General features: G+C 41.6%; 1 protein-coding gene across 1 annotated transcript; it reads right to left on the minus strand.

Annotated features, from left to right (window-relative positions):
- Window positions 1-2,943: 2,943 nt before the first annotated feature.
- Window positions 2,944-17,313, minus strand: LOC103922958 (cytochrome P450 2J6-like). Its single transcript, XM_009331188.1, has 9 exons — window positions 17,143-17,313; window positions 15,737-15,899; window positions 14,463-14,612; window positions 12,458-12,618; window positions 9,779-9,955; window positions 7,144-7,285; window positions 4,638-4,825; window positions 3,812-3,953; window positions 2,944-3,122 (listed from the first exon to the last, which is right to left on the minus strand). The coding sequence occupies exons 1-9, from the start codon at window positions 17,311-17,313 to the stop codon at window positions 2,944-2,946; spliced, it is 1,473 nt and encodes a 490-aa protein (XP_009329463.1).
- Window positions 17,314-22,884: the final 5,571 nt, after the last annotated feature.

A 22,884-nucleotide genomic window follows, 5' to 3' on the forward strand; every position in this document is an offset into this window, starting at 1 on the left:
TTCCTTTATAGCCAGATCTTCCACTGTATGGTTGAACAGTTGCATGGTGCTGCTCTGGGGAGCCACAGGGGAAGAGCTCAGCAATGAGGGGAGGACGAGGTGATGAAGAAAAAAGCAGAGAGTTCCGTATCTGATAAAACCACTATGCTAAAGCCTGACCATCTTCCCATGTCTGTAAACAAAACTGAACTTCCAGTTTGTTTCCAGGAAAATATAGTGTGGCCTAACCAAGTCAGCCAGTCCTCCTCCGTGCAAGTCTATCCTCCTTGACTGGTCACCCAGGCCAGCTCCCAATCATTCTTCAATGTCCTATCTACAATGATTGAAATTTTGAAGGGTGATCTTAAAGTTGCAAGACAGAGACTGACCTACACACTGATGTGATAATCCAGGAGAACAACAGTCCTTTAAATGGGGCCCCCATGCCAAGAAATCAGGCACCAAAGTACGATCAGCTTTACAGGCTAAAAGCAACTAACATCAGCCATCACAGAGAAAGGTGACGATGTGGGACCAACCAACTGAGCTGTGTGCTGACACTAGCAGGCTGGTTAGCATCCATGATACAGAGGACAGAAAGGGTGTCAATCCCTCTCGTCTGTCCCAAAAACGGAGCCCGAGCAAGCCATGAGAAATAACGTAGAAGCAATAAACAAGAGAAGAGAGAGGAATGAAGGATATGGTGGAGGTCTCCAAGACACCCCTTAAGACCAGCAGCCCTGGATCGACACGGCTCAGCAGCCTGATGGAGGAGGCACCACGCAGCCAAGGCTGATAGAGTTGGCATGGAACCTGGGAGCGACAGCTGGGCTCCTCTCAAAGCTGCTCTCAGCTTTGTTGGCCTTCTGTGGCAATATCAGCCAGGCTTTAAAAGGAAAACCAGGCTTTATTAGAACATGAGCTAAAGTGAATCGCTTTTAAAATAGGTCAGGCAAGGACAGAAATGCAAAGGCTCTGAAAAGCATACCTCTCCCATCTCCCTGCTGTGAGCCTCCCGCTGATGTCCTGCTGCCACGCCTTGTGTGCTGGGCTCTCCTCTCCCGGGCATCTGTGCACAACAATCACCAACAAGCAGTTCCTGTCACAGATAGACATTAGCACGACCACGCGTGAATAACCCACCCACATACGATGTACAGTTTTCCTCTGAAGCACCCTGCATGTCTCCTCTTGAGCGTCTGGACAAGTGGTAGTTATGTCCATTGTTTTGCGTTCAGGCAACTCATCTTGCTCTGGCTGCATATGGGCCTTCCTGGGCAAGCTTCCATCTCAGACCTATTTATGAGCTTCCCTTTTGGAAGGTATCTGGGGAAGCATCAGGAGCGACAGCATCACATAGCAATGATGTTAATGCTTGTAACGCTACTGATGTTTCCATCTTCATTTTTAAGAAGCAATGACAGCTCCAACATCCCCAAATCACAGCGTTTTCTGCTTTGCCTTATCTATCCGTGCACACATGCAAATCCACAGAGACTTTGACATCAGTTTTTAACAGGGCACACAGTTTTCTGTCAAATAAAATGTCAGGATGTGATCTACCATATTTTACTAGTGCTATTCTGTCATTTAATTTAATAACAGCTAAATATCAAGTGCTTACTATTTTGATGCTGTGTTCCATCAGCTATTGAATTAGAAATAATGAGACAGGTCTAAATTTGTGATTCATGGTAAACTGCCTAAACTAATCTCAATCACACAGAGGTCGACAACTAGTGATAACTGATTTAACAGATGATCGTCTGTTTAGCTGTCCTACCCTCTCTCACAGAAATAGGAATATTAATGAAGGACAAGTTCACTTACACTTTACAAGTCTTTTCCAGACAATATAAATAAATTTATATTCACCACAGGAACTATTTTTTTTCCTTTTCTGCTATTATAGACTCTTTCATTGAATTTGACCAGTATTTTGTGTATATAGAATCATAGAATTGTTTAGGTTGGAAAAGACCTTTAAGATCATCAAGTGCAACCTTTAAATGACAAGCCTTTGTAGCTTCAGGTATACTGCTGAACTTCTGAGGTGATTAAAAAGTATCTCTGGTGTTTTCAATGTATATTTTTCAATTTACCATCAGCTCTAATTACAAGCAGGCTCCTCAACCCAAACTGCCCCTTGGAGGAGCTCCTTGCACCTGCTGTAGCAACCACCCAGTGCTGATCCTGACAGGAATCAACCCACAGGAGTAAACAGTTGCTCAGTTAGAAAGGACTTTCCAAAAATTATCTTGGCAGAATTTTAAAGTATTAAAAGTATCTGCCCTGAAAGAAATCCTCTCTCTGTATCTTCACTCTTCACCGAGTTTCAGCCTGCACCTTTTCTCTGCTGGACTCAGACCAATTATCCTCTGGCAGATTTAAATATGCCTTATACATATTCTGCTGCACCAAGTCTAGAAATTGTCAGTGAACTGTAAGTCATCCATAAATAAAACCAGTTGCTCATTTTTCCTTCATATCTTTTATTAGCGACCATCAACAAAAAGTTGACTGAAATGTTATGAGTGATGACAGTAATATAAAGAGGCAGAATTTGCCAGGTATGTTTTTCCAAAATCCATTGCTTTTGAAAACAGGATAACTCAGAGATAATGAATTAATTTTTGAAGTCTGCCAGTCAATTTTGTCATTTGCTCACCAGCATACCAGATTTAAATTTGCCAGGACAGACAGCAACTGCATGGTGCCTTTATGGCTGAGAATGATGGTGTGTTCCAGATCAAAAGAACTTTTACAAAAAAAAAAAAAGAAAAGATCACCTTCAAGAGCAGGTAGCAGGGTCTGAACAAAATTACCTGCTGTAGACAAAAGGTGGCTTTTGGAGCAGAAATTCATATCCAAGACAAAAAACATTATATGGGCTCACGACATACATTCACAAAAGTAACTAAGATTGCTTAATAGATGGTCTGTGCCATACTGCACATGTCCACCCTAGCGTGGAATGGCACAAACCCTGTACGGGTGGGGCTGCAGCGTACCCCCCAAAATGGGCTCTGTGTTGATCTTCGTCACCCCCTCAGGGAGCCGGAAGGTGAATGCCCGCAGTAGGTTGGCAAAGAAAATAAAGAGCTCGGTCCTCGCTAGATGCTCCCCCAAACACACACGGTGCCCTGCAGAAGGAAGAGGGGGAAGGACAGTGCATAAATTACCCTGACCCAAAAGCAATCCTATTCGTCCTCACACAAAGCAAAGGTATTTTTGCTGAGTCCAGAATTTCTCTAGGACTTAATGCAATCAGTGACACAAAACTTCATGTAATTCTTCCTTTAAAGAATCCTGTCTCCAGCTATAGGTAACAGTGCAGCCCTTCTGCTCTTGAGTTTCACTTCAATTACCTCAAAAATCTCGTCTTCATTTGACTGACAACTTTAAAGGAATTCTTTCAATCATGTAAATGAAGAATAAGGACTTGCTCTTCCTGGGAGATGTTGTACTCCAGTTTTGTACACATAAAGAATCAGCACAGCTGCTTGCAAGTATTTTCCAAATGTATGGCTGGTGTTGAAATGTATGCCCCAAATCAATAACCAGAATCATTAGCAAAGAATTTCCTTCCAAAAATAGAGCAAGTTATAGTTATACATTTGTCAGGACACCTCTGATTTTCCATGTTATAATTTGTTCAGTAGAACAAATGTTTGTAGTTGGATTGGGAAATGTTACTGAAAGTAATCATGTTGATTTTATCACTGTTTTCCACAAAAAGTTTTGAAATAGATGACCAATAGGTTTTTAACAGACATCTTAATTCAACAGTCCCAATTCAAACCATCACTATTTGTGCTGTCAGTCCATTTACCTATTGAGAATGGTAAAAAGGCTTCTTGGCTCACAAAGTTTCCATCCTTATCCAAGAAATGACCAGGGTTGAACCGTCGAGGTGTTTCCCACTGCTCTGGGTCATACAAAGACGAAGCAATATTTGGAAGAACTATGGTGCCCTGAAAGGAGAAAAACCCTAACTCAGTTCTGACTGTCAATCCTCCCCCAGCAGTCAGAACCAGCTAGGTGAGACCAGTGTTATTTTACTTTCAGAGTTCAGTGTTGTGTGCTGGCAGGTGCATTTCCCCAGTAAGAACTGTGAGGAACATGAAGTCTTTTTGTTCCAGAATGTCAGTCCAAGCCTGACAATGGAAGTGGCCACATCACTAGAAACTAACAACTTTATTTGTACTAAACTCATTTTCACTTCTAACATTAGAAGTTTCTGTGATACCGTCTCTTGATGAAAGCTAGTTGCAAACCTTCATGCTTTTCCCTGGATCTTTTACAGGCTTTCTGCAGGCAAAAATTCAGTCAGAAATCTTTCTAATGCCTTATTAGCACAAATCAATGACAGTATCCTTCAGTATCAGTCTCTAAGGTTTTATCTTCATTGGTTTGTAGAAACACTTGCTAAAATCCCCTCTTCCATCCAGGGGCACGTTTCACCTCTCCCAAGAGCTGCGTCACTCAGCTCAGCCTGGCAGATGGTTCCTTGTCTTTGTGGCCGTTCAGGCTATGACCCAGAGGTTTCCAACCCCACTGCTGTTGAGGAGAAGACCCTGGGACAAATAGAATTTAATCCACACCTTGCTCTACTGATGCAGGAAAGGTCTGTAGCAACTGAGAAACTGTGTCTGTACCTTTTTGAGGGGAAAGCCGAGCAATGTAGTGTTCCTCACACACACTCTGGGCATGCCAACTGAGACAATATTGCTGAAGCGCTGAACCTCATGAACCACAGCATTTGTGTAGGGCAGTTCTCTCCGATCCTCGTAACAGATTAACTGGGAAGGACCCAGAATGGCATCCAGCTCCTTCTGCACTTTCTCTGCAGAGAAATATTCACCATTGCAGGTGGAAAAATACATCAAGTATTTTCACTAATTCCATTTTCAAAGACATTTCCCATTTACAACTACAAGGACAGCAACAAAATTAATGTAAAAATGTAAGTAACTTTTATAAAGAAAATAAAAGTAGCAGGGTGTTCCAACAGCTTAAACATATGGGAGCTCTACTTCTGAGTCTGAAGATATTTGATTGTAGATTAAGAAAAGACATTTGTTGCTCAAAAATTTAAAACTCTCTAAGAGTTGCCTTACTAACACTTAAATACAAGAGATAACACTTATCTTTGCATTTTCTTTTGGCGAGGTGCCTCAGGCACCTACAGCCAGTTAGAATCACTACGTTCACAGCTCTCTGGAATTTAAGCCAGGTGAATCTGGGCCTTAAAAGCCTAATTCCTATTAAATGGAAATGGTTCTTATGTAGGACATCTGTTAAGTGAAGCAATGCCAACTAGAACAATGTCCAAATACCTTTTAAAAAAACTGGATCTGCTTCTTGGCGCCTGCCTTTTGATCAAGAATAGCATGATTTAAATTACTTATTGCACAGGAATGTTGGGAGCATTAACAAAAGTAAAAGATTTGTTTTGTAAACATCAAGAGAGGCAGTACACACATCATAAAAATGCCTTAGATTTTTTGTGCCCATTCACATCAAGCCTGCTCAGTGACTGCCAGCAGACTTTCACAAAACTATGTTAGGTAGACCCTGACAACAGAGATTTAATCACCTACAGAATTTAAAATGTATATCCAGAAAGATTTTTAAGTCAAGTAAATTTCCTTCTATGAAGAACTAGCTTGCAAAATCAAGCACGACTACTTCAGGATCCGGTATAGTTTGAAGTGATCAGTCACTGCAAAAGTATAAATATGCATCTCTGTTCCAGTGCTTCAGAGAACAAGGAGAGCCCAATTCAGTGATTAGGCAAAAGGCCAGACTTTTCCATATGGTACATAATGGAACTGCATAAGATTGTCATTGAGTGTCAACACAGGCAAAAGTATGAATGGGTTCAAAAGGAAGCCACCGATTAAATGGGGACAGATATACTGATGTCAGTTCATTATGAGAGTCTGGATGCAATATACCACTCAAGAAGCCAGGGAAGGATCATTCTGCACACACCCTGCTTTCCCAAGTATGTGCAAGGCATTATATTCAGATAAATAAAATTATTTAGGTGAGTCAGCGCTTTCATAACCTTAATTACGTTAGGTGATAATAAACATGCAATAACACGAGATTAAGTAGACCTTCTTGTCTGACAGCTACAAGTTGAGCAGTTTTTTCTTATCTTCATTTTTTTCCACCATTTAAAATCCTGTCCTCCTCTGTGTATTTGCACATATTCTGCTATCTAACAATAAGATTTCTGTTATCCAGCATAAGAAAGCATTCTTTCTTTGGTTTTCATTTAGTGCTCTATGAAAGTGATTGATGGTTATTTAAAAGCTAGACTTAAAAATAAACTTCTTACATAGACATAACAGATGAACCATCAAATTCCCCTCCCAACTGGAATAATTTCTGTTGCAAGAAACTCAGATACATGACAGAGTTAATTTAATCACAGATTAATTAGACACCCTGATACCTTGGGATCATAAATGGACTGATGGACAAAAGTAAAGTCAAAGTTGCCAATTGACCTTCAGGTGATTATCTTTACTACTTCTGTGACCTACAGAGCACAAAGAAGGGCAGGACTCCCTGTAGCCCCCATCACTGACAATCAGCCAATACAAAGCAGAATTGAAGTAAGTTTCCAAAGAGTGACATCCCTACTATCACACATCAATTTCTGGTTAATTATTTTCAGCCACCAGTCATGTTTACGACTAAGACAAAACCCAGTTCAGTTTCTTGAAGTACCATCAGCACCTCACCAATGGCTGCAGCAGTGGTCACTTCAAGGATTATGCGTGCAAACCCTCCGGCTTCCAAAACAGCAACTCCAGCCCTCTTACTCCATTGACTACCCTACTGCAATCTTCATTTCCCTAAAGACCTCAACTCCTCCATCTTAACCAGCCACAACCTCCTATACATATGCATATTTTCCAAACTGTTAACTCTTTCTGGGAACTGCCTTATGCCTGTGACTGCTGTAAGAGCCTGCATACAGATACTGTGGATCTACCAATGCTGCCCAGCGCAGATCCACCAGTACAACAAGGTCCATGTGCCACTAGCCATATACCAGTATCAATGAATAATCTCTGATCCATGAAAACGTTATGCCTTGACTGTTCTATTGCATCAGAAATATTTGTGACGTGCTTATCCACTCACCTTGGACGTCTGGATTTGCCACCATATAGAGCAGGCCCCAGTTCAAAGTAGTGCTTGTTGTCTCTGATCCACCCAAGAAAAGGTCATTTATAGAATAAACCATGTTGTCTTCATTGTATGTAGACCTAGGTTCATCTTTGGACTGCAAATGATAAGATAAAGTAGAGGTTTATACACGAAAGTTAGAAAAATCAGAATAGCTTTAAATGTGATTTTATCACTGGTTCCAAGCTGTAGTGTGTTCTGCCTACAGTACAATGCAGAGAGACTGATAAAGAATATTAGACACCAAAGATGATTATATGAACAATATAAAAGCTAACAATATATAAAACAATATGAAAAGCTAACGTTTCACAAATGGACAAGCCATGTTTACTCCACTCTTAATCATGAAGCTAAATCACATGTCCTCCACAGAAAAGGATTGTTGACTTAATTGTGCAAATAGTGGTACATTTAGAATGTTTCATAAGTAAATGTTCCTCTGAAGATGTGTACCAGCATGTCATTCTTCATGCCTCAAGCCATATTCCATCACTTAGTTTTTCTACCAAGCAATACAGTGACCAGGGCTGGGTCAGAACACTGGACTGTCAAAAGTTCTTAACCTGTGGTGTTCAGGCTTCTTCTCCACTACAAGGCCACAATGACTCACATACAGCTGCTCTGGGGTTTTACAGTTTTCAGTTAGAAGTGTGAGGACATGCATGTATATGCTGAAACCATGAAAAAATATTGTTATGGTTTGGGGAAATTAATTGTCTAAATTTAGGGAGGTTATGCTCAGGGGTCTTGAACCTTTCTTTTGCCAGGAGCAACTAGAAAGCGGGAAGGATGTTTTTCCCTGTTGTAATATCATCTAATCTTTTTTATATTGCCCCTGCATATCTATTACAGACAGTTCATTTTTTTTAATAAACAAACTTGGATGATTTCCACCCAGCAGAGTACCAGAAGAGCTCGCTGAAACAATTTCTGGTCCACTGATGTTCAAGTCTCATAAATCTTAGAACAGTAGTGAAAGGCTTTAGAAGCAGTTAAATATTTTGGTAGACCAGATGTGTTAATATTGTGCCAGTATCAAAAAATCTCAAACAAGAGGATCCAAGGAACTAGAAGCCAGTTAGGCTGACATCCACCCTGGACATAAAAATATAGCAGCTGATATGGGAATCAATTAATAAAGAATTACCAGCTAGAAATACAAATTAATGCTATTTATTATGATATAGGAAACTGATCTTGGCAAGGAGATCTGATTTGATTCTTTGATAGAATTACCAGCTTGGATGATAATGACAATTTCACAGTTGCAATATACTTGGAGTTCCACAAGATAGTTGCTTTTGTTCCCCACAATAATAAAAAAATCAAGCACTATGAAGTATTCATAAGACACATGCTAAAAGACTAAATTGCTGGCTGACAGAAATAACTAACAGACATTCTTCCCTGGATGCATGTCTCTCTAGTGTGATTGAGGACAGCGGCAGAGCCAACTCTGGGAGTACACAAGGCAGGCAGCGGTCCAGGACTGCAGACCCCTTTTGGCTGTGCCAGGAGATGCAGGATGGGTGCTTACAGCCTGACAAGGTTGCAGTGCCCTCTGTTCCTGCAACCAGCATGACCACGGTGGAAGGGGCACTGGCTGCCCCTCCAGGGAAGCACTGCCACCCACTACTTACTTCTCCAGGGGCTGCAAGACTAGATACCCCCCATCCAGGATATCTCATTTGGCTCTCTGAGCCACTCTTGCCTTGTCACCCCCCAGCAACACCAGTCTCATCTTGTCACTTCCTCCCCTTTCTCCTTTTTCTTCCTATCACCAAGCAGAACAGGAGGAGGAATGTGGCTTACTGCAGTGGAGAAGAGGAGGAAGGAAGAGTGGTTAAGTGGAGGTAGAAGGAGTCACAGAGGGGAAGGGCTGCTATAGTCCAGCGATTAGGGAGGGGATCCGGTTGCCAAGAGATTCAGGCGAATAAAAAGTGATCCTGGTAAGGTCTAGAAAAGGGCGAGATGTGTGTCCCCACTCACAGCTTATGCAAGTCTCCTACAGCCTTTCAAAACCCTACGGATTCCCACCTACCTCTACTACGCCTGCCTGCCCAAAATGCCCTTATTTGTCCCAGTTCCCTTTGTCTGCTTGAAACTTCACTGACGCTGGCACTCTCCTCTTCTCCAGCATTGTCTGAAACTCTGCTGACTCCTAGATTATTTCCCCACAAAATGCTCTCAAAATCCAACTGTCCTCTTGCAGCAAGCTCTCTTGACAAACCCTTACCAGCCAAATATCCTGTCCGGAACATCCCACGTTGTCTCCCCAAGATCTTCCCAGTTCTCTTGTGGTCCACTTAGAAATTCAGTATCCTTTCCTGGAGGCCTTAAATAACTTTGTAACTTGTGCCAATGAGAAAAAATGCAGTGTATTAACCTGCCTTTTAATGAAAGGATTGCAAGGTGCTGTGGCATATCAATAATTAGAAAGGATTTAGCAAGTCCCTGGTTACTGGATTCATATTAGGATGTCTATGAAAGGTAAGAGATTGTGATAGAAGGGCTCAGACTGCATGATTTAATGGTCCATTTCACCTTATTCCCCATGAATGTATGATCAGCCAGAACAAATACTTACTTTTTTAATGTGAGCCAGGTAAAAGTCAATGAAATCCTGCAGTTCGTCTGGTATCCCACGCTCCTTGTGCATTCTGATCTCTCTCCTTGTAAAAGAGCTCAGGACATCATAGCAAGACAACGCCTTCTTATGAGGACCAGGGAGGCGGCACATCAACCAGGGGAAGATTTCATACAGCTGCGGGAGTGACACACAAGAGGTACCAGAAAGTCTCTATCACTAGAAAATGCATTTTAGGCCTACTAAAAAGAGAAGGTAATATTCATATTAGCATGTGTTTTTGGCATCATTAGTAAAATATTTTGACAAAGACTATGCTTATGTTTTCAAGTTGTGAAACAGTACACTATATAATTTCTAGCTGTGTTGATGGTAAGATTCAGAGTTCCACAGGCTTTCAGCTCAACCACAAGCCAAATTAGAATGATTATAATTAGAATGAACTGTATTAATTTATTCAATTATTCAATTCATGTATTCAATTACAATGAGCTCTATTCAGACATTTAAAAAGTGAGATCCTGCCCTCCAGTGGAGGATACCAGGAAGGAAGAAGCAAAGCCATTGCAAACTGTCCTCACCAGGATGTGCAAAAGAGTTGATACAACCCAAAGCAAGGGCCAGCTACCAGCAGCTGGTATACAAACTCGGTAATCCCCCAAAGCACTGTCTACTAATCAAGCTCTCAAGGGTCCTTAATAAAACTTGAAACATCTGAAACGCAGAAAAGCTGAGAAACAGCTACCTGACATTTTTGAGTGCTGTCCTCTAGAAAAGAAGAAGGGATTAGCTGACACAACCAGATTAATTTTATCCTCCTCTCTTACCGTTTGGGAAAATCTGGCCTAAGAATAGCTGCTTTCTACCTACTCTGATAGCTAGAAAGTTCATTCTGATTTTCAGCCTATATTTATGCCTGGCTAATTTGTATACATTGTTCTTGTATCCGCAGTGTATTTTCTCTTAATAGTTCTTTTCATGCTTGAAACATAATCCTGTGATTTATTTATCAGCAGAAGTTGATAAATTTTCAGTCTTTCTTAGTCTTCATTTTGCTGAGCTGTTCTCGTACTCTTCTAATTATACCGCAGAAAGCACGCTATTGGGTGTTCACTGGAGTCTGGCTGAATTAGATAGACTATACTTCCGTCTTTTTGGAAAATCAGTTCTTATTGTCAGACATCCAATTATCAATTAATCATTGCCTTATCACAGAAAGGTAGTAGTCCAGCCCCTGGTAAATTCACATAGAACTTCATATCCTTTTTGTTTAGTTCCATCTCTGGTATTTTTTTTCTTTCAAAATCTGTTCAGAAGCCTTACATACAACTGTGGTCTGACTAATCATATATGGGTGCCCAGATTACATGCATTCCTACTCTCAAATGCATGCACTTTCCGGCTACTATGGCACCCTAACTGTAAGTGGAATTTAGCTGTCAACGTTCAAGACAGGAACTGAGCCCATCCACCTTCCTGGCTACCAGTCCTGCCAAAACTCCTCCTCCATTTCTGAAGGGGCCCAATCCACAGCATTCTCCCGTTCAGTGTCTGACAGCATGGAATCCAGTTAGGAAATGGGAATGTGGATGCAGCAATGTCCACTTTTTACAAAATGCTGAGTACCCTTTGCATCCAGGAAGTGGGAAGATTGCAGCCCTCCCTCTGGAATGGTTTGAACCCCTGTTCTTATTTCCCAGAACAGCATCTTATTCATTGGACTAAAGCAAAGCTAGGATAGGAAGGAGAGAAGAAAAGGAGGTATATTCTCTATCCCAAAAGCAGGTCTCGCCTGCCACCACTACACACAACTTACAGGACCAAAGCTAGGCTAAGCAAAAGGGAACCTGATTGTAACTCAGTGAGAAGAATGCTCCATGGGATGTGGGGGGAAATCTCTGTGTTACAGGGATTGCTTATGTGTTTTACATTAAGAAGCTACTGCATAAGATGTATGGGACAACTTTAGAAGTGGAACCAGAACCAAAACTCCCGGGCAACTTTGAATACACTTGTGTGCAAAGCAGGCCTCTTCTAGTGTCAGATAAGTCCTTGACTCTCAGAAGAGCGCTGATTGTTTTGATTGCCAAGCTTACAGGTATATTTACTGGCTTAGCATTTCCTATGTTCTGCTGCCTGCATCTAGAGCTGCTCCTCACTCAGGGTGAAGGAGTGGAATTCCTCTGGGAAGTCTTCAAGTCTCCACTTCTTATAGAGGAAATGGAGATAAGTAGCTACAGGCAAAATACTTAGGTATTTGAATCATTCTTCTCTCTGTTGACTGTATATAAAACAGTGTCTAAAATTGGCACATGAATCACACTTTTAGACCTAACATTTAGTATTTAACAATCATGATGCCCAAGGCAGGAATCTGTTGTGCATGGGGGTTGAGAAACCAAGTAACAAACATGACCCAGGAACAGTCCATCAGCTTGTGCCTTGCTGCAAAGATTTAGGAGCAAACTACCTTATCACACTACTCCAACATAGGACAATGAACACAAATGACCAAGGCTGGTATATAGAGCATTACCATCACCCTTTGAGATAGTGCACGGCCCAGTAAAGCTGCATGGGACATCACTCACCCATTTGAAAACTTTTGCCTAACCTCTTGAATCTGCATTTCTCCCTTTCTGTCTTATTCAGAAAAAAGACAACAGATCATTTACTTACATGATGAATAAAACTGCCTCCAAATTTGAATAGATGCTCTGTGGCTCCAATCAGTTCATGGAAAGTTTCATCCCCTCTGGAGAAGCAATGTCCAAAAACAACAGCACAAATTACATTTGAGACAGAATGAACGAGAGGGAAAGAAGGATCCAGGGGTTTCCCTGCAACCATAATAATAAATGTCACTGTTAATGTCTCCTATTCTTCTTTAGTGAAATGAGAGAATATTATAGGTTACCCAAAGAACTGTCAAGAGAGCATTGCATTTCACGGAGAAGCAGCAATCTTCTTACAAAATTGTAGTATCAAACTGATTCTTCACAACTATGGTGCAATCCCATAATCCCAGGAATGGGTGGCACCCTAAAGAAATGCCAAATGTGTAAAATATTTTGTAATATGATAGAGCAAATTTAGAGGTAAGAAAAAATTATATGCAAGTTTGCTGTCTGACAATTTCAAAATAGGTCTCAAGCATGGGAATGACTGAAAACACTGTGGTCAAAGGAAATTTGAGAGGAGAACCGTAAGACGAGAGGCAGCCTTATTCAGCAAGAACATAAATACATGTAAGGCTACTATATTTTGTCTGACCTTGCTAGAGATGTACAACCTCTGGTAAGATAAACTGCCATAAACTCCTTTCAACCAACTGTGTCAACAATATGATAACTAATTTTTAAGCAATTACTTGAAAAACTAATCTCAAAAAAACTATTTTGTGACTCCAGAATAAATGACTACGAACAACTATATTTATGTATGTACTGATGCAACTGTCCAACACCCAATGCACAATTCCGATTAGCAACCTATTGTTCTGGGCTTTTCTTTCCAGCACACGTGCTCACATCTCAATCTCTCCTAGTTCTTAAACCATGGGATTGGGCTAGATTTAATTACTTTTAATTGATACAATGCTAGCCACAGCATGTCCTGATTTACTGTGCCTTTGCATAATGATCAGTATTGGGAAATCCAACTCAAACGCTCCTAACTGGGTTAATCAAGATAAAATGTTGTAACGAAGACAAGATTCTAGTCACTGCTTTACAGAGTTCATGCAAATGATGTTACAAGACTTAATTCATCAGCATTGATAATGTGTCCATATCTTTATGTGCCAGCACCATATATGAGCCAGCAATGTGCCCCTGAGGCAAAGGCGGCCAACATCATCCTGGGCTACATTAGGAAAGGCATTGCCAGCAGGTCAAGGGAGGTGATCCTTCCCCTCCAATCAGCACTGGTGAGACCCATCTGGAGTGCTGTGTCCAGTTCTGGGCTCCCCAGTACAAGAGAGACATCAACATACTGAACAAGTTGAGCAAAGGACCACAAGGACAATTAAGGGATTGGAGCATCTGACGTGAGAGAGGCTGAGAGAGCTGGGACTGTTTAGTCTGGAGAAGAGAAGGGTCAGGGAAGTACCTTAAATGTGTATAAATACCTGATGGAGGGGAATAAAGAACACGGAGCTAGACTTTTCTCAATGGTATCAAGTGAGGCAATGGGCAAAAACTGAAATACGTGAAATTCTGCCTAAACATAAGAAACTTTTTTACTGTAGGGCTGATTGAACACTGGAAGAGGTTACCCAGAGAGGTGGTGAAGTCTCCATTCTTGCAGGTATTTAAAACCCAACTGGACTCAGCCCTAAGCAACCTGCTCTGATTGTCCCTTCTTTGAGAAGGGATTAGATTAGACCATCTTCAAAGATCCCTTTCCACTGTAAGCATTCTATGATATAAATAAGCTCCAGTTTTGCTTCCCAATTTTAGTAGTTTTGTAAATAACTTTGAACAAGAATATTCTCCCACTGGGTTTGAAAACACAGGACTGGGGTCTTTGTATTTTCAGCCCATTCCACATAGACACTGTAAGACCCTGCACACTCTCTTGTGGAACAAAAGCTGCCCTTGATTTCAGAGCAGGACAGAGAAGTTCATACACTGAAGACATCAGACTAATGACAAAAATGAATCAGTATTTATTGCAGAGATACCTTTCATACTTGCAAAGAAGTCTACCAAGTAGTGGGCCTCTTCTTGAACTCGATGCTCCAGACCTCTTTTCCCCAGACCAAGGTTGCGTAGAGTCCTCAGTGCAAACCTTCTCTGCTGCTTCCAGGTGTGACCAGTTGCCAACATAATCCCTGCATTCATTCAAGGAAGAGCTCTGTATCATGCTAATATTTATTATAGACAAAGACTACATTAAAAGATTTACTAAACCACAGAATATAATGAAACTATTGCATTGCCTATGAACACAAAGACACAAAGGAACAGCTGTGGCATATAAGCATGTGGGCAGGGCTAAAGTGGACAAACTCAGCTGGGTAATAAGATGACTTGCAGGATTGAGCTTGATCCAAGACAACCAGTTATCTCGGAAAGTTTGACAGCTGCTTCTCTAGACATTCTCTGAAGTGCTTGCCTCCTGCTCTCTTCTGTGCTTGGAGCTCACCTGACCAAAGTAATGATTCTCACGAAGGGAAAAAGGGAAAGACTTCTGACTGTCCACAGTCAGGGAGAAAAGTTCCTGTCCACAGGGCAGAAAAGTTCAGTACTTGGTCTTTGTCACAAATAGCTTCAGAAGAAATAAACATCATATACTAACAGTATCTTTAATGTAGTATAAGAATCACCGATGACTGAAACAAATGCAAATTAGAAATATATAAGGAACTAGGTTTCCTTAAAAAAAGCTGAGGTCCCAAATAAAATAAAGGTTGTTTCATAATGCAGTTGTTCATGAAAATCAGGAGTTTGGGAATTTCCGGTATGGTTGGGGAGTATGGAACCTAAGCAAGGTTGAAACAGAAGTGCACTGAACCTCTAGACGAAACTGTGCGAGCAAGAAAATATTCACAAAAGGAATGGAATGGGAAGAAGATCCCACCATCAAGCTCACTCTTCAATTGAAAACGTAATGGTGGGAGGCGGCAAGCCCAGGACAAGGAAGCATGCTGTTTCCTGCTCGTCCTCCACTTCTCTGTGGCACAACCTACCACTGCCTCATCTCATCACCTTTGAATCTTCTCCAGTGAATATTTCACACAAGGTATTTTGAATCTTTTTTCTTTTGCTGGTCTTCTCCTCCTCCTACTATCCAAAGGCTGTTTCACCCCTCCCTACTTTGCAGTTCACCTGGCAGTCATTCCTCATAGACAAACCCTGCTACCGTGGTGCCTTTGGAAGTGGTTACAAGCTACAAAAGAGCTGCAGTTTGTCAAGGTGATGTTTCTGTGCAACGTTTACAGCAAGAAATTCTCACCTTTTCCTTTGGCCATTGCTCTGAAGAAAGGAGACACTAGCCTCCCAGAAACATCTTCAGGGTGCATGGTCATACCATCCTTAACTGCTTGAAATCCATTCAGTACAATCACTGGGGCCCATCCAAACCATAAGGTGAATATGTTGCCATGAACTTTTGCCAGCTATAGACAGGAAGGAAGCCAGGAAAGCACAGATGAAATCCCACACAGGATTACAGGACCAGCCCTAAGGTGCAACGATGTTCTCCATCTTTCCCACAAGATTACAATTATCTATGAGAAAGCATGAATGTCTTTTCCAGCATTCACTGTTGGAAACAACTGAGTATTCCAGCTTTTCAGAGCCACAGATCTATGCAAGAAACATTAGGTAGCTTTTATTACTATATATAAGCCAAGGCTCAGTTTACAATGATTCATGTGATAAAGGGTATTTTCTATGCATGAATTTATTTCAAGAGGGTTTCTATCATTTGTACTGGTAAAGTGGCACAAAGGGAACACAGAAGTGTCAGAGGAATAACTAGCTTGTAGAGACTGGACCAGTTACTTTCTTGTTTCCCCCCGCCTGTTTGCATATTTAGGTACTGGAACTTGAGTAAGACCGTTCTGTCTCACAGCGTCCTTACTTCCCGTCTGAACCTGCCGTTTGGTCAGAATAACTGGCATGCCTCATCCAAACCGCAGTGACAGAAGCCACTGGAGTTGTCTATTGAGAATCCTGAGAGCACTGCGAGAACGAACAGAATGAAACAGAGGTGGTTTTGTGCACAGAAGTAGTCCTCAAAAAACAACTAACAAAAGGTTCGTGGGTTTTTTTAGATCCTGACAATACAAACAAGCATATACGCACATAGTACATCTTAAGTATATTTATTTTATATTTACTATTTACTGCTCAAGCTAGAGAGCGCCAGTGCTCAGAAAGCTAAAAATCCATGCTGTGAAAGTCATTTTTTTAAAGTAGTATTTCTTTTCCCTACCTGCAAATCTGATATATTATCCCTAAAGGTATTTAATCCTAAATGATATAAATTTTCACATTAATTTGTCAACTTTAGTGTTAAGTGATGATGGAAGGATATCAAGTTTCACATGAATTTGTCAAATTCAGTGTTAAAAGGTGATGGGTTTAAGCATCAGAATGATTTTCACACATTCAGAACTTCCAATAGCGGTTTTCTTAGCTTGGCAAACTACTTTATGCTGCAATAACTTTTTCTTATTTTGCCAACCAAACCAGCAGTTCCAAACCAAAACAAGTGCAATATCACAGTGGCTAGTTAACAATTACAGTATATTACCAATGTAGTTTTGGGAAAGGATGTTTTAACATAGCAAACAACATGAGAAATGGGAAATTACAAAGACTTTTAAACAAATAGGAGTATCTGAAAATAAATACCTTCATGAGGAGATCACGATTAAACTGAAAGTTCAGCTGTATCAAGGTCCCAAAAATTGGGAGAGGGATTGGTCCAGGAGGAAGCCGTCTCCGTACTTGTTGCAACTTAAAAAACTGCATACTTAGAAGAAATACAGCCAAGGCTGTAAGAACTTGACTTATTGTCAGCATTTTAACAGCTGCTTTTACTAGCTTGTCTTTATTGAAAATAGTCTATTGAAGCGATTAGGGCTGGTTGCTCAACCAGTTTTTTCACAAGAGTTTAAATTTCATATAATAACTATTCCCCGCCCCTAACCTTCCCTCTTTATTATCAACCACTCCCTTTTTGTCCCGCTCATCACATTCTCATGCTCCAGCTTATTTAATAGATGCATACCCCTCTTCTCATTCAGACCATATTTGCCAAATATGGATCACAGGATTTGTAGGAACGGTGTCTTAAAAGAAAGAGTAGGGCCAAGATTTTCCAGGCAATGTAGATACACATACCCACACATAAATTCTCCATCTAATTTTCTGAAACAACTGTGGATGGTATGTGCTCCTACAAATACTTCATGAATGCTTTTAGAAAAGCAATAGCCATGCATACAAATTAAGCATGCAAATGTAAGTGGATAGCATCAGGGAAGTTTACACACCTGCAATCAGACCATGAAAACCACGTGAGAGGGATTCTGGGCACCACGTAACAATGACAGTTATAGCCCTGTGTTACAGACTTAGATTGAAATGCTAACGGGTAAATGCTTCCCTGTGAAAAAAGCTCATCCCCTGAAAGCAAAACATTTGTAAAGTTTTCACTATTCTGCTGAAAACCTGCCAAGACAACTTGTGCATCAGCTTGCTTCTTTCAAGCGCCCTGTCTTTGGGACAGAAGCTGCTGTCTCACAGGATTTGTGGCCCTGGGACATGAAACACCCTTCAGAAGCAACAGCCTGGATTTTGCCAGCCCACAGTTTCCAGACTTCCAAGTCAATTAGCCTCCAACCACTGCACTTCGTTACTGCTAAAGCATAACTGATTAATGTGTATTAACCATGAAAGGGATGTATCTATGTTTCTACAAAAGCTTGCTTTGTTTACAATAAAAAGCTTATTTTTCAAGGCACTCATTTCTAATTTAACTCTCTCCTTCAATAGGGAAAAAAAAACTCTTTAAAAAGAAATTCTGATAAGTTTTACCTGCTCTGTATCCAGTGTAATTTTACAAAATCTACTTAAAATTCACCAATTTATCAGAATTTTTCGTTTGGAATCAATGTAGTACCCTCCCTGGCCTTTTAGATATTCAAAGATTTTCCATCTAAATGATTTTTGTCAACAGGAAAAGTAATTTTTGTCCAGTGATCTTTTCCATGGGGAAGTGAAGAAGTTAAGGCCTGGGGCCTTCACCACCTCCAGGACTGCAGCCTCACAACAGGACCTCTTTACTTCTTTCTTTAGCCTTGCAGCCTTGAGTTTTCACATTATCAGTTATTTCTCACAAATCCAGGTATTCAGATACCATTTGTCCCTTGAACTTCTTGTCAGATTCACCCACATCCTTTGTCATAGTCTTAACACCAGCCTGAAGCTCTTCCTTCCTTTTTCCTTTGCCATCATTTCTGCTAACAAGTTCCTCTGATATGGGGATCCATGTCTTCTCTCATGCTCTGGCCACTTCAGGAGGCTTTAAAACCTTTTTCCTGGTGGTGTTTTCCTGAGAGAGGAAGAAGATTTCCTGTCTGTTCCAGACTTTGGCCTTCTGCTTCCCTCCATGATGCCAAGGCCCTGCCCTGGCAGCAGTCATATCCTCCTTCCCCGTCTAAAATGGGGGCACACCACAGGAGCAGGAGCAGCCAGGAAAAAATAAAACGGCGGGAAATGGAGACGAACAGAAGGCAGATCAGCACGTGCAGTCACCACCATGCTGGAGAAGGGAGTGGGCATGAGGAGGCAACCCCAAGCCCCAGCCCTCCTCCATCCCATGTGAGGCGACCATTGCGGGAAGCTGCTCTGTAAGGAGGCGCACAGTTCCCTCCAAAGGGCTGCGTGACACAGTTGCATAAACCATTCCTCTGCAAGCTAGCAGCCCACCGTCCCCTCAGGTTGTCTCTGGGCGCCAGTCCAGGTGCTTTTCTTCCCAGCTCTTTCTGCAATGTTTGCCTGTGATGGTTCAGCTGCCCTCCCCGCTGCCCACTCAAGATGGTGGCCACAGCCTTCCCTCTGAGCTGGCCGCCTCCTAAAATGGCTTCCCTACTGCAGCATGAAGTGGCCAGTGGCCTCACATCACCCAGCACCTCTGCCTTCCTCCTTTACAGTGGTCAAAGACCAGATTTCTCTCTGGACTCAGCTGGACTCTCTCTGTATCTGCTCTTTACCCAGCACCACCTCCCTCTTCCTGAGGAACCACATTGAATTCCCATCTTTCTCTCCACCAGGTTACAATCCAGGACTTAGATAGAATATATATAGTTTTACATTATATTTCTATGGCAGGCAACAAAGATTCAATTTAAATTCCAATATCCGTCTTAGATCTCCAATTTCCCCAGGACTATCTTTGTTTCCGCCAGATTTTCCAGTGTGAAACTCTGAAACATTGGGGTCCATTTAATTTCTCCCAGATATTTCTCTAGGATGGCACAGCTCCTTGAACCATACAATAACTCATCCCCAGTGATGATTTTTAAGTAGTAAACTTTTGCAAGCCTTTTAGCAGAATCCAGACATTGCAGCATGCAGCCAAAACCCTCCCAACACAACAGGTTTCCCAAATGATGAAGCAACAACAGCTGCAGGGACTCATCTAACACCAGGGACACAGAAGATCCTGGGAGCACGGGTTGAGATTCAGAAAACCAAGAAACAAGGATTGAGTAATTTTTGTTTCGTGTGCAGAAATGGTGATACTCTGACGCTGATTACATTCTCCAAAACTAAACACATTTTCACAACAAAAATAACGTTGTTGACGAGGCTATCTGCAATGACCCAGCAGAGAGAGGAAGGGAGAAGCTGGCACTTGCCCATGCTGACTTCCGTGTTACCAATCCATTCCTTGGTTTTTCCTTCTTAAGCTTTCTGACAATCACTCCTTTTTCAAAATGGTATTTTCTTACTGCTGTTAGTGGCAATAAAGCCTCAGGCTGCTTTCTTCAATGATGACATTATTCCCCTGTATCTTCTGCTTGTGGAGGTGAAGTGGCTGCAATCCATACTGTCATTATCAGCTTTTTATCTTAATGCATACAAAGTAATGCTGTCAGGGAACATAACTATGGCTACTCTTCATGTGATTTAAGAAACTGTATAGAATAAGGAAAGGCAAAAAACTGCATAGTGTAGGAAAGGAAATAAAAACAGAAAGAGGATACAAGAGATAATCAGAAAGAAGATGGAAGACACCAGAACGAGGAAAATCTGCCAAATATATGTTACAACAGATGGGAGTGAAGTGAGATGAGAATAGGTGGAGAGATTTCATCAAGGAAAGCCTAAGAGGGAACAGCAGACAGCAGGGGCCTAGAAGATTTCCAAAGAAAAACTTGGAGACGGAGGACATCGCATAAGGAAGAAAATGAACGGAGGAATGAGCAGGGGAGTTGAAAACACAAGTGTAAAAAAGCACATTAAATAGAAAGGGGCTGAACCAGCAAGCAGCTACATTAAGAGACAGGAGAAGGTAAAGACATGTTCTTTCTCTCAAGTCTTTTTGTGCATCAGTTCAGAGTTGAGCTCTCTACCAAGTTCAAAGAAATTGGCTAGAGCTCCCTCCAAAGGCAAATAGTAAAGAGATCTTATATATAATTATTATATGAGCCAATCTCATATGTGTTTGGGAATTATCACAAGGTACTTCAGCCCTACCTGGATTCATTACAGCATATACAAAGTGCGCGTGGTCCTCTGAAAGCTTATTTCACACCAGCCTTTGTGGCAAATGGTGAAGGAAAATGCAGCCAAACTGGGAGCAACAATTGAAAACAGGAAGGCAGACCAAGCAAGAGAACACCTGAAGTGGATTTTGAAGATGAGATAGAAGCAAGGAAAGGAGAGTAGAGTGATCTGTGGGGAATAGGATGGCCAGTACCTCTCTATATGTCTGCTCCACACCAGACCTGCACCTTTTTTTTGCTTGGTAGGGACTCCATCCCCTCCCAGTCCAGGTAAGGCAGGGTAGCTAGAAAACTCACATTACTTATAAGAAAAGCTGAGTGTGTAGTCACCTTGAGCTGTTAGTCCCTCTCTGCGCTCTTCTACAAATAGCGTCAGCCTCTGAAGGCAGAAAGACGAAGCCACCATGCTTTTTGTAGTAAGTTCAGTTGGCTGCTCTCTCCTTCAGCAGGCACCAGAATGCATGACGAGGGAAGTGGCATTGAAAGGGACTGCTCCAGGAAAACCAAGATAGTCGTTCAGATTATTTCTTTCCTGGATTTGTCTCTTAGCCCTGCAAAAGGGATGAAGAGAGCTGGAATAGTGGTATTTCACCCTCTCCTCTCCTTTCTAAAAGGGGAGCAGAGCTTCCTTTGGAGCCACTACACACAGCTTGCATAGCAAGTGCAATCAAAGCTGAATTTCATGCTCTGAAATGTCTGCATTTAATCTGGCACATGTAGTTTTCCCTAGAACGTATGAGCAGACACTTACCACAGATTACTACAGCGTAAGAGTATGCAGATATGTTTTTATCTCATATTAGGTGACACTGCAGGATTACATTCCAGTTTACCTAGGAATATTTTGTAATATACTCAGATCCTTAAGGCTCAAATGTCCAAGGCATATTAAAAAGAATCTGAAAAGAAAATCTCAATAATTCTCAAATGACCCCTAATAACTTGTTTAGAGGCTGGGCTCAAAACTGTACTTTTAGCCACTTGTAACAGTCCTTCTAGAACAGTGGAGGTGACCTTATTTGCTCTACTAACTTGTGAAAATGAACAACATCTTCTGGTGGAAGAATAGTCAAGGGACAGCCTTGACTGAAGAAGAAAAAGGAAGAGCAAAAAATTAGGATAAATGAGAAAATGGGGTAGGTTGGAAAGATGGTACGGACTATAAAGGTAACAGAACACTTTGGAGAGGTGAGACAAACATGGGGAAGAAGAGGAAGCAGAGGTTCTGGACGGAACCAGGGTGTTGCACAGGTGGGAAAAAAAATCATTTGTTGACACTTGATAGCTTCAAAACTTACTTGTTTTTGAGCTCAGTAGACACTTTAACCAGTGGTGCAGCTGGAGCTAGCCTGGAATATGGTTCTCACACTGGAAAAGGAGGATGGCTTGTTTAGATCCCAGGATTCATCTTACTTTATTGATGGAAAATGTATTTATGAGGTTGCCTAGGCTCCATTTTCTTCATAATTACTAAATGCAGCCAGCAGCAGCTTTTCTTCAGTGCTATCTACCAGCTATTCTTTATTCTTTAGGATTAGTGACTTTTAACTTCAGTGCTACAGGCAAGGAACTGCTGCTGTCATTGCCTATCCTCCTGCTATCCATGTGGATACAAATGAAGCACCCCCTTACAAGGGTGGAGCTACCGCCAGGGGGATGTTTGCAGTTCCAGCACGGAGGGGACTTCACACCAATCACCTACCTGTCTGGACACACTGCTGTCCAGCCCACAGCAGTGAAAAGGGTTGAACCATCCCATAAAGGTAATCCTGCAGGGGTAGAAACTGGCGACCCAGGTTTCATCCTGTGTGAGATTACTGATTTCACGCATCTCTGCCTGTTAGACTGGGGTGCTTTA

This window comes from Pygoscelis adeliae, unplaced genomic scaffold (assembly GCF_000699105.1).
Source record: "Pygoscelis adeliae isolate BGI_AS28 unplaced genomic scaffold, ASM69910v1 Scaffold479, whole genome shotgun sequence".
Taxonomy (NCBI): domain Eukaryota; kingdom Metazoa; phylum Chordata; class Aves; order Sphenisciformes; family Spheniscidae; genus Pygoscelis; species Pygoscelis adeliae.